Raw genomic sequence first — 13,094 nt, 5'->3', positions numbered from 1 at the left:
CTTTCTTTTCTTCCATAGTCTAAACAGTGGCAATCCTTTTGAAAGTGAGTTTTGGATAGAAATACTATTCACCTTATATGAATTATAGAAAAAGGTGGTTGAAAGCCACTGATCTATGCAAGAAATAAAGACTATTATAATTAGAAGTTGAAAGAAGATGCATGAGAATAACATCACAGATGTAGAATTCACAGAACTTGCCAAACTCTTGAATGTATTTATGTGGTAGAGGTTTGGAGGATTTTATTGTCCCAGATATATTTATATAAGATGTCTAGGAGAAAAGTGATCTTACTAACAACACAGCTAGAGAAATCTTTGTGGGAAAATTCTAAATTGGAAACAGAGAAATAGAAGTGCTCATTAAAGAAAAAAAAATAGAAATAAAGGTGCAACTCAGGAGTAGAATCTTGGACGAATATCTATATTTACAAGATTAATGCTCCTTAAATCTTTTCTAAAACAATGCCAAGTATAAACGAAGCAGACAAATGGGTGAATGGACACAAGTAGACAGAGAATTCCATGGAGTGATTTATTTAGGGAGTAGAGTGAGAAGAGAGAGTTTCAGGTTTAGATGAAACTCTTTGGGATAGCCTACTGCCAGTTAAGAAAAACAAATATTTTAAGGTTTAAACATAAACCACAAAGAGGTCAAGAATGATGAAGGCTGAGAAAACACTGATCTACTTGACTAACAGATAGATGACCAATTTTGAGAAAACACATTGAGTGGTGTGGTGAGAATCAATGCAGATTTCAGGTTATTAAATAAAGAAAGTGTAACAACTGAGTTGTAGAATAGCATGACAATAGAAAAGGAAGTCAGATTAACACAACTGAACATACATCTTCCACTCTTTTTTTTTTTTTTTTTTTAGATTTCATTTATTTACTTGACAGAGAAAGCGAGAGAGCACAAGGAGGCAAAGCAGCAGTGGGAGAGGGAGAAGCAGGCGTGCCACCGAGCAGGGAGCCTGCTGCCGGGCTGGATCCCAGGACCCTGGGACCACACCCGAGCTGAAGGCGGACACCTAAGGACTGAGCCACCCAGGCGCCTCTGCATCTTCCACTCTTATAAAAAAATAAAAATCTCAAAGTTCACCTTCTTTTCTTATATTGAGAATGATACATTCTCAATGCTAAATATAAATTACAATGCTAAATATCAAACTATTACATCCTTTGGTATCTTATTTCCTGAATTACAATAACAAGGAAATCACTAAAAAGCCCATTAGATACTGATTTAACAATTGTATCTTATTATTTGTAAGTACTTATTAAATATCTCTTCAAAGTTTCTAAGACATATTAAGAGGGTTAATTAAATGATGAACATTGTTTTTCTTGATAAAAATTCTTATTTCTAGATAAAAGTTCAAATTGTTTTTATAAGTCTGAGGAGAAATAGAATTGTATGCAATGACTGATTATCAAGATCGAGCAAAACAAATATTCATTTTACAGAAATTATCCAATGATTTCTTGATGTTCTTATTTTCTTGATATTCTTATTTCATCAAGAGTATCAAGATGAGCTAAAATCAACAAGTCAGGAAATGACAGATGCTGGCGAGGATGCGGAGAAAGGGGAACCCTCCTACACTGTTGGTGGGAATGCAAGCTGGTTCAGCCACTCTGGAAAACAGCATGGAGGTTCCTCAAAATGTTGAAAATAGAACTGCCCTATGACCCAGCAATTGCACTACTGGGTATTTACCCTAAAGATACAAACGTAGTGATCCAAAGGGGCACGTGCACCCGAATGTTTATAGCAGCAATGTCCACAATAGCCAAACTATGGAAAGAACCTAGATGTCCATCAACAGATGAATGGATCCAGAAGATGTGGTATATATACACAATGGAATACTATGAAGCCATCAAAAGAAATGAAATCTTGACATTTGCGACAACATGGATGGAACTAGAGCGTATCATGCTTAGCGAAATAAGTCAAGCAGAGAAAGACAACTATCATATGATCTCCCTGATATGAGGAAGTGGTGATGCAACATGGGGGCTTAAGTGGGTAGAAGAAGAATCAATGAAACAAGGTGGAATTGGGAGTGAGACAAACCATAAGTGACTCTTAATCTCACAAAGCAAACTGAGGGTTGCTGGGGGGAGAGGGGGGTTGGGAGAAGGGGGGTGGGGTTTTGGACATTGGGGAGGGTATGTGCTTTGGTGAGTGCTGTGAAGTGTGTAAACCTGGTGATTCACAGACCTGTACCCCTAGGGATAAGAATGTATGTTTATAAAAAATAAAAAATTAAAAAAAAAAAGAAATCTTAAAAAAAAAAAAGTATCAAGATGATAAGCTTTCCAGAGGGACATACAGCAAAATAAATAAAAGATTAATAAAAGCCAAATAAGGGCGCCTGAGTGCCTCAGTGGGTTAAAGCCTCTGCCTTCGGCTCAGGTCATGGTCCTGGGGTCCTGGGATAGAGCCTCACATCGGGCTCTCTGCTCAATAGGGAGCCTGTTTTCTCTCCTCTCTCTCTCTGCCTGCCTCTCTGCCTACTTGTGATCTCTGTCTGTCAAATAAATAAATAAAACCTTTAAAAAAATGTTAAAAAAGCCAAGTAAGCTTCTATATTCCTACAGAATTTGACATGAAGCCTTAATATTATTTAGTTTCCTTCACATATATAAATATATGGGAGTAGGAGTGCTCTTCTCACAAGCTTTCCAAGTCCCTTAGGAACTATCCTTAAGTCGAAAATTGTGAACAAAAATATCAAGCTACCAAGAAGTGAAGAGAGGTACACCATCAACTCTTGCAAACAGGAATAAGACAGCTCTCACATACTGCTTCAGGAACCACAAATATTCCACAGGACAAGTAAAAGTACTTTTCTCTAGATTTCTGTTTGCTCTTTGTATTCGTTTTCCATGATTGCCTTAACAAAATATTTGGTAGTTTAAAGTTAACACAGTCTTTTAAATTCTAGAGGTCAGAAGTTTATAATCTGAAGATTAAAATTTCATTTGGCCTAAATTAAGGTGGTCCCTCTTGAAGGCTGGACTATCTTCCCTATGGAGGCTCTAGAGAAAATAATTTCCTTGCCTTTTCTGGATTCTTGAGCTGTATTTCTTTTAGAGCTCCTGGCCCTTCCAACATCTTCAAAGCACCTCTCTCTATTCTCTGCTTCCATCATCACATTGTCCTCACCGCTTTTGTGCTCAAATCTTCCTTTGTCTCCCTCTTATGAGAACATTGGCAACCACATTTAGGGCTAACACTAATTATCTAGAGTGATCCAGGCTAATCAAGGGTAATATTTCCATATCAAGTTCCTTAATTTAGTCACATCTACAAAGTTCCTTTACCATAAAAGTAACATTTAAAGTTTCTAGGAATTAGAATTAGCCTACCACAGTCTTCAAGGGCATGCCATTTTTTTATCCTTGCATTGCTCATAGGATCTTAATTATTCAGTAGTAAATTTATGGAGCTGTGTATAATTTCCTTGTTGACTCAATTCTTGTTTTAAAAATAAACCTATTGTCCACACATAAATTCTCACCTGATGACTTTGCCTGTAGCTCATAAAAAAAAAAAAATGTAGATAGGAATGGGTGAAATAAAGATTGAGTACACTTGTTTTGATAAATACTGAGAAATGTATAGAGTTTTTGAATCATCATATTATACCCTGAAACTAATATAACACTGTATTAATTGTACTTCAATAAAAAAAGTCATCAGATTTCCCACTAACAAATAGTAGGTTAACTGTATCTACAGTCTTTTTACTTTTCTTCTCACTGACAAGTGATAAATTTTCTAACAAAGGCCAATCTTTCTGTAAGCACTCTGAATCCATTCCTACTCACTTTCTCAAGTTATTTCTTCAATTATTCTTCCCCCTACTGCATTCTCCAACTCCAAAGATGGGAAAAGGGTCATGGATCAATTCATTTGTTCTTTCCTTCACTCTTCTTTCCTTCCTCCCTTCCTCCATCCATTTCTTCCTCCCTCCCTTTCTTTCTTTAGTTCATTCATTCTTTCTTTCTTCTGTCCCTTTTCTTTCTTCTTTTTTTCTCTTTCTTTCTTCTCTCTTTCTCTCTTTCTTTCTTCTTTTTCTATTATACTCTTTCTGCCACTGTGGAGCCATTATAGCCCTAGAGGAGGTGGCTGAGAGAATTCTACCTTAGGAAGGAAGGATATCTTATAAGAAAAGATCCCATCTGTACTGAAAGAGAAATGAGTAGCCTGGTCCTGTACATAATGGATAGTAAGAAGATGCTTTGCTATATCTTCTCAAAGACTTAAGCTTGTTATCAGAGTATGGTTATTTTCTTTATCCCTAGTAATGTGTTTAATATCTTATATGATATCAGTAAAAACATTTAGTTAACGTTTGCTTTTATATATTTTCTGTCCTTTAACACTTATAAAGTGTTTAGAACAATGTCTTACATGAGTAGTAACTAACATAAATGTTGATTACACAAAAATAAAATCAGCTAAAAAAATCTTCAAAATTGGACTAGGACACAGATGAGAGGAGAAATAAAAGTATGAAATAGTCATAATTAAGAGAGGATTAGCTAGACCCTGAAGGGAGACTAGAGGCAACAGTGCTGTGGGAGAGGTAGAAATGTTTTGAGGAAGAGATGTGGCAGCTGGAGGAATAAAAATTTGGCAAAAGAAAGATGTGGTTTAAAGGGGAGTGTTCAATAAATTTTACTATGAAAGCTAGAACTTCACTAATTATCCTCCAAACTTTTAGCAAATATTGGTGTTACTCATAAAAGCTTTGTTTGTTTTGGTTTTAATGAAATGATAATATGACACTGGCCTCGGGGGCACTCAGTGAAAACAAGCAGATCTTAGGATGCAAGTTACATTCAGTATTTAGGGTATTATCATCCCTCATAACTATAAGAGAATTATTACTGTATTTGTTTTGTCCTCCATTAAATCCTTAGTACCTCACAAATTATCTAACACATAGTTGGTATGAGATATACATTTGTGAATGTGTGAGGATGACTTCACACAGGGTCAGCAGAGGGAAACTGATCATGTCATTCATGCACTTCAGGTCTAAAGCTTCACCATCTACGTTTTAGACCCCTACTACATGCCAGTTCAAATAATCTTGGCCATATCACTCAACTACTCCTGTAACCAGTTTGTGCAGGAGCAACAAGTTTCACAGAGTTGCAGCTTGAGGACAGCAGTGCAAGTGCAGAGTTAACTGCTTTTGGTGCCACTTTCAGGGACTGGGAGATGAAAGGTCAATGATGTGTCCACCAAGAAGACTGCCCTGAGTGCATTTCATAAGGCTCTGGTCCCGTGGGATCAAGCTCCAGTGGCCTATAGAAGCGGTCATCTCCATAATGCAACTTTCCATTACATTATTTCATGCTTCATGTCCAACCCATCCCTCACTCCTCTGAGGGATACATTCCAATTAACTACCTAAAAGCAAATTTTGTTTCAAGCTTTAGAAAGCTTTAAGAAAAACCTAGCTATGACCATGCATTCTACAATAATACATTTTATAAAGTAAAATTGTAGTTGTACTTGAAATACTGTGCCTATGTATATAGCTTCTATTATTTTTAGAAAGGTCTACTTTTTCTTTTTCCAGAGAAGTGTAAAAATGCAATGTTCTTGAAATGATTTTCATAACTAACTGTACGGTCACAGCAGATTAAATGTAATTTTTATATTCAAACCCCTGCAGAAGTGTTTGCCAAGTTTGCAGAAATATCCATTACAATGCCTGTCTCTGCATAGAGAGGTTTGTACAACCCAGCAGGAATTGCAGTTGACCGTGCTACAATAAATGGATCCAACCACAATTGTATTCTATTTTTATTTTCAGACTAAGTGTTTAATTTATGCCACCTACTTGGGAAAATATTCAGGAATATGTCCTTCTTATGAATATACTTCTTATGAATATACTTTTCAATTACTTTCTTTTTGAGGAGAGATCAAATAGTGATATGAAAGTTTTGAATTAAAAATGATTTCAGTCTAATCTGTGCCTCTCTTGGAGTAATATTAAAATTTTCCTATTTTTTACACATTATTCTGGTATGAATTCTATAACCACTCAGAAAGCTCAGTAATTTTTTAATAAAAACTCTTAGATTGCATATAAATGTAAAGTTTGAGAAGCTTAAAAGTTGGTGAGAGTTAACTATACAATCTGTTCCTTTCCGAGGTAGGGGTGGGGGGTATCTAGCTGAATGTGTTGACAGGTCTGTTTTGATATGAGGGCATGGAACTGGTTTTCAGGCTGCAGACACTCAAATGTCAGAATAAGAAGGTTTTATACTGTACATCATTATCATAGTAACTACTTCAACCTTGCATGAAAAGTTCACTTATATTATTAAGAGATCTGTCCTTTGCTCTTTTTGCATGTTGTATAGGGAAGGAGGGGGATTCCAATATTGCATTGAAACAGTTGTTCTTCATACATATTTTAATCCCTCTTTGCTCACTCTTATGCCCCCCTTCAAAACTAACTTTGATTTTAAAGCTTTTCCTAGGCTTCCACTAGGCCCATGGTCCTTGGTCCCTTCTTTATTTAGATCCTTTAAACTTTAAGTTATAGTCTTCTCCATCTATTTAATCCTTTAATTCACATCCTTTCTTATTTTCCCAGAAATGTATCAAAATGTCTCATTTGTTAATGTAATACTTTCTCTCCAGCATTCTCATTAAAGATACAGATTTCTTGTAAGGTCTCAGAAAGGGAACAGGCAAGAGATACATGTACCAAGTCACCATTCTGAGCTGTACGCTCACATCTTGTTCAAATACTCGTTTCCACTGGCTTTCTTGATGCTACACTTCTGTTTTTCCTATGACTTCTCCGACCTCTCATTATCTTTTGTATTTGTAGGATTTTTATTCTTTACTCTTCCAAAGCAATTTGGATTATGCAAGATTTGTTCTTCAGTTCATGTCTCTTTATATCATACTTTTCTCATGGACTTTCTTTACCAAACTGATGGTTTCATTTACCATTTGTTTTGTGATGACTCGTGTTTATATTTCGACAATATTATTAAAACTATTAATTGTATCTGGAATTTTAAGAAAAATCTACATTCAATATTAAAAAAAAAAATGAGGGTGCTTAGGTGGTTCAGTGAGTTAAGCATCTTCTTCTGGCTCAGGTCATGATCCCAGGGTCCTGGGATCGAGTCCGCACATCCATCTGGCTCTCCGCTCAGTAGGAAGTGTGCTTCTCCCGCTCCCTCTGCCTGCTGCTCCCTCTGCTTGTGCTCTCTTTCTGTGTCAAATAAATAAATAAAATCTTTGAAAAAAAGAAAACCCACATTCAAAGCGTATCAAAATCTCTGATACACTTTGAATGTGTATCAAAGCCTTGCCTAATTTTCCTTGTTATATTCAAAGTTTCACTTATTAAAAACACATCTAGTATAGCACACACATCTAAGAATAGGTTAAAAACCTGTAGCAATATGATACTGAGTGATAATTACATAATAATAATTTGTAAATAACAATTTACAGTAATAATTTGTAAATTTAATTTTCAGCCCTTCCTTACAGTTATTCCATGGAAAAGTTTAGAACACTTGTAAAAGTGTAACAGTAAAAGTAACAGACAAAAGGACGTAAATGTAGTGTAGAAAGGGTGAAGGAAAAAGTAATCCACAAAGGAAACAATAACCCTAGATCATTCACAGAAAGAAGACATGTGAATTTTCAAACTCCTCTTATAAAATTTTAAATAAAACTGTCACTGAATGATAAAATTGAAATTCAGAAAATTTTTCCCAACTGTTTCTTTTTAATTTAAATACTAACCTTAATATAACAGTTCATTTTACTTTTTATTGGCTTTATTAAGTCTTTCATGTAGTACTGCTCAAATGATTTTTTAAAATACAAATATTCATCAAAGAAAAAAAGCAGTCAACAATGTCAACTGCATCAGTAAATTCAGTTAGTATAAAAAATATTAGTTTAATAGACATAGTACTAGATATATATGAAACAGTGTAATGTACTGTAAAGGCCAAAGGAAAGAGTTAAGAATGGAGGGATTGGTGCTATTAGGTGAAGGGACAGTATAACAATTCTATTGAAATAGTTTGCGAGAAGAAACAGTATGAATCAGATGTAGTTAGATTTAATTTTGTTAGTAGGAAGATGAATGTTGTAACATACAGTTTTTGTGACATGCTGGTGATGGGGCAGTCCAGTTTAAGGAAAGCAGAGATGCTTCTTTGGGAAGTTAGCCATCCACAGAAACTTAATAAGATTGAGAGACACTCCTGAAGGCCCATTTGAATTTGGCAATCATGAATCAATTGTGGGTGTAATTTTGTCGCAGCTCTCAGATTCTCAGGGCAGTCACAGATTAAGGGCATAGTTGAATTCAACTATGTAGAAGTTTTTCCAAACAATAGCAATAGAAGACAGAGGGGCAAGGGAGTTTAAATAACAATAAAAATTATTTTATATTATTCTTGAAATGTTGGACCATGGAAGACAAAAGATAAAGTTAAGGAATACATCTGGGCCTGAGTACTGAACTTTTAAAGTACTAGTGAAACCAGTATCTGTTTTTGGATTCTGATTTATATATGCGCTACTTTCTCTCATGATGGTCAGTGTAATGTTTAGACCAATGTTGTGAAAATAAGACAACCCTTGTCAACCTCAGTCACTATCCAAGTGTACATTCTTACATAAATGGATAGTGTTAATGGAAATATTTATTTGCTAGTCAGCAAATTTTTACAATTTTAGGTAAAGATGTTTTAAATTCTTAAGGAATTACTGAGAAGATGCTCAGAAACATTATGGCAATGGTTTATAGAAAATCACCTAAATTCTAAGCTCTTAACTAGGTAAATTTAAAAAATCATATCTAGTTCCATTTTTCTTTTCACCCTATGGACATTTTCATATAATCTTGATGTTGACACCATATATTCACAGTCATAGCTTTAACTACAGTGAGGGAATACACAATGATGAATTTTAAATATCTTTCTTTAGCCTAGCACTCTTCTATATATATTAGACATATATATCTAAATACTTACCACATATTTCCACATGGATTTCCCAAGAAAACTCCATCTCATTATATTAAAAACTGAATTCCTCACATTTACCAAATCCTCAATCCCTTTCTTTATGTTATCTCTTCTTTTGAAGAGAATCTTCACACAGTTCATGAACTGTGTCAAAACTTCCTCCTAGAGTCTGATATTTAATTAATTATTAAATTTTAGTAATTCTACCTCTTCAATATCCCTCATATTTCCTGCTCTCCAATGCAACTACCAGTGTTTTCATTCTGCACCTCATCATCTCTCAGCTGGCGATTTTCAATAGTTTGAATTGGTTTCCCAATTTCCATTCTTCTTTCCCAGCTATTCCTCCATGGTATTACCTAGCTATGTGACTTTTGGCAGGTCCCTTCATGTCTCTAATATTGGCTTCTTTATCTCTAAACTAGATATTGTATGTGTACTCTTTACCAGATAGGATATATATTATATATGTGTACATGTAGATATGTGTCAAATATATAAAATGAGAAACTGTATAGTCAGCAAAAATCCTGTGATGAAACCCAGTGTAAGGTGCTGCAGCATATATTCTAAAACTAAGCATATAAAAGAGTAATGTTGAAATAGATTATTTTTTAAGCTTGAAAATCAATCAGGATTCTCAAGCTCACTTCTTAATCACTTCATGGATTTTTCATTGCATGACAGAGCAAGCTACATATCATATATCAACTGTTAATACAGCACTTGACTTCTTTAATGCAATGCTTAACTGTAAATGTCTGTAACTACAAATGAGGTGTTTAAATTTGAAGATACTTTAGATAGATGGCAATACCTATAATTATAGAATCATAATTTCTGCATGAATTGCACTTAAAATTTAAGTTTTCAACTGCTTCTATTATTGGAAAAGTACTAATAACAATTATAGCTATACCATGAAGTATTAAAAGCTGAACATTCAGTTTGAAGGTAGCTAACATAAAAAAGTAATGAAAAGTGAACCTATAAAATGCTTGTAATTCATACACATATGTTATATAGAGGCACTAAAGAACAAAGAAAATACTGAAGGCTTTATTACAATTCATCTTTTCAAAGGCTCCATCTTTCTTTGGGATTAGGATAATATGGTTAATAGTTCTCAACAAAAAATCATCACTTTCTTATGTCAAAATTTTTATTCTAAGGTATACATAATCTCAGACTAAAAACATAGAATGCTTAAATATGACAATTAAAAAACATTTGTATTAGGCTTACATGTTTAGAAATACATCTTTATTTTTCACAGTTGAGGTGGCTAACCATTTTAATCCAAGCCATGCAACTTACCATCATTACGTAGAGTGAGTGGCGTTGGAGGACTAAGTACTCGAGCATTAGTCACTGTGTTTTTCACCAGACAAATATAGCTGCCAACATCTGATGACTGGACTTTAGAAATATACAGATTGCCTGTCTCCTGGGAAATGAACCGCCGGCTGTCCTCCACCACAAAGGAAGGGAACTCATTAAATACCCAGCTATAGATGATCTCTGAAAATACACAATTCATTGTTGAAATATACAGATTATTTTACTAACAGTTAAATCTCAAAGAGCAAATTATTTACTGTGTTAGATGTATTGCAAGGCCATATATATTTGATCCAGATAGCTATATAATTTAGTATTATATGTTCAAATGACTATTGTTCTTAATGATTCTGAGAAGATTTTAAATGTTTCTAAAGGCTGTTTAACATTTATCCATCATCCATCCATCCATCCATCCATTCAATTCCAAAGTGTGTTAAATGTGTGTTGGATGATTGGCACTATGATACTACTGAAATGAAAAAGATGAGAGAGATAGTTTCTCATTCTCAAAGATCAACCTAATGAGAGATTTACCCAAGCCTATCACTCAATATGGAATAAAGAAATGGAGATATGTACTCTTTTGTAAAGAAAGCATTGGAGAGGGGTACTTAAGCAACCATGCTAAGCAATGAAAACTACCTGAAATAAGAGACACCTACGTTACATTCACTTACTCATTTATGCAAAAATATTGGTTGAGAATCACAGTAGATCAGGCATTTTTCTAAGTGGGGGATAAAGAAAGTCTGTGGTCTCATGGAGTTTTCATTTTAGTGGGAAGAAACCAGGAACACACAAGTGTATGTCAAGTGGTGATAAGTGCAATGAAGAAAACTAAAGCATGTTAAGAGAGAAAGTGATAGAGGTGAGAAGAGCGTGTGAATTTATGTTTCAAAAGTTCTCTCTGACTAGTGGGTAGAGAAAGACAATGTGAGGACAAAGCAGGCATACAGAGGAGAAGCGGGAGGAATAATGCCCATTAGTCTAAGAGACTATTTTCAAGAAAGCCATGAAAGAAATGATTAGTATTAGAGTGGTGATGGTAGTGACAGTATTGTTTCTGGTAAAAATGTGATTGGGGAGTTGACAGGAATTGCTAAGGGATTCATTATGAAATGTGACAAAAAGAGTACTCAAGTATCTAGGTTTGGGGCCTGATTCACTGAGCAACTAGAAGAATGTATTTGCTTTTACTAAAATGGACAGACTGTAGTCTGTAGCAGTTCTTTGGAGATATGGGTGGAGTAAAATTAGGATTTTAATTTTGGCAAATAAAAATTATTTTTAAAAAAATTTTTAAAGATTTTTATTTATTTATTTGACAGAGAGAGAGATCACAAGTAGGCAGAAAGGCAGGCAGTGAGAGAGGAAGGGAAGTAGGCTGCTGAGCAGAGAGCCAGATGTGGGGCTCAATCCCAGGACCCTGAGATCATGACCTGAGCTGAAGGCAGAGGCTTAACCCACTGTGCCACCCAGGTGCCCCAAATTTTGGCAAATAAAATTTGATATAATATCTGGTATTAGAGAAATTGATAAGGCAAGCGTATATTTGAATAAAGAGGCCAAGAGAAGGTTCATTCACACAAGGATTGGATGGTATGAATGGACAACCGCAAACAGTTTTGTGTTATTGGACTAACAATTTCAAGAAAAGGAGTGGTAAGAGAAGAGGTTGGAGAGATTAGAGGCAAATCCAAATTATTAAACAAAGATTAACATGGTGTGTGTATCTTATATTAAGAAGCTTGTGGTCAATCTTATATGTAATATGGTACCACTGGATGTTTTTCAAGAAAGGGTTGATATAGATACATACATTAATAGGTTATTCTGGTGATTCTGCAAAGTTTGGATTTAATTGCAGGAGAGAACAATAAGATGGTATTGCATACTAAAAGTGAAGGCTGAAGAAATCTGAATCAGAACCATGATCATAAAAATGGGAAGAAAGATGTTGGTCCAAGAAATATATCAGAGGTAAGGCAAAGAATGAGACCAATAATACTAGTCCAGGAATACCCATATCTTCCTTGAGTGACTGGGAAGAGGATGGTACAAGAGATTCAATGGAAATACACCAAGTCAGACTAGTTTAGGGAGAAAGATTATTGTTTCATTTTCAGCACATTTTTAAGTTGGAAGTCTGCAAAGCAAATCTGGGTAAGACGTTCTAGCAGCTGACAAATATGTGTTTGAAGTCCAGGAAAGGAAATCTGAGGTGAAGTTTAAATTTAAGAATTGTCAGTATATTGGTATAATTGAATCCAATTAAGAAGGTGAGACAAATCAAGAGGGGTGGTTATAGTGAGGAGATACCCTAGGAAGCACAAACATCTAAATAAATGTAAGAAAGTATTAAATAGGGTAAGAGAGAAGAGACTGCTAGAAAGATTACAAGGAAATAAAGAAAATTCAGTGGTATAGGTGCCAATGGTTTAATCTTTCCATAAGATTAAGTAATGTCAAACAAGGAAAAAGTCCCAATAAAATAAAGGGAAATGTTACTTAAGATTGACATTGGGATATCACTGAATGGCAACTTTAATAAATGAATGGGGATCAAAATCAGACTGCAGTTGAAGATTAGAGGCATTGTGTGTAGGTCGATAGCACTCAAATCTCAGTAAAAAGACAAGACTTATTTGGCCTTGAGAATATGAGGCAAAGATAGCATTTGAAGTGAGGCTAAATAC

At 34.9% G+C, this 13,094-nt stretch overlaps 1 protein-coding gene across 2 annotated transcripts in view; it reads right to left on the bottom strand.

Moving 5' to 3' along the window:
* Positions 1 to 13,094, bottom strand: part of CNTN5 (contactin 5) — a 1,359,165-nt gene that overhangs the window by 378,523 nt on the left and 967,548 nt on the right. For both annotated transcript variants that reach the window (XM_045080322.1, XM_045080321.1), the window contains one exon: positions 10,372 to 10,575. In XM_045080322.1, the coding sequence (XP_044936257.1) occupies positions 10,372 to 10,575 (204 nt within the window). The remainder of the gene's footprint in view (positions 1 to 10,371; positions 10,576 to 13,094) is intronic.

This window comes from Mustela putorius, unplaced genomic scaffold (genome assembly GCF_011764305.1).
Source record: "Mustela putorius furo isolate JIRA1106 unplaced genomic scaffold, ASM1176430v1.1 tig00000460_pilon_pilon_pilon, whole genome shotgun sequence".
Taxonomy (NCBI): Eukaryota; Metazoa; Chordata; class Mammalia; order Carnivora; family Mustelidae; genus Mustela; species Mustela putorius.
Note: the sequence above shows the minus strand (reverse complement) of the source record. Positions and strands in the feature narration are given on the sequence as shown.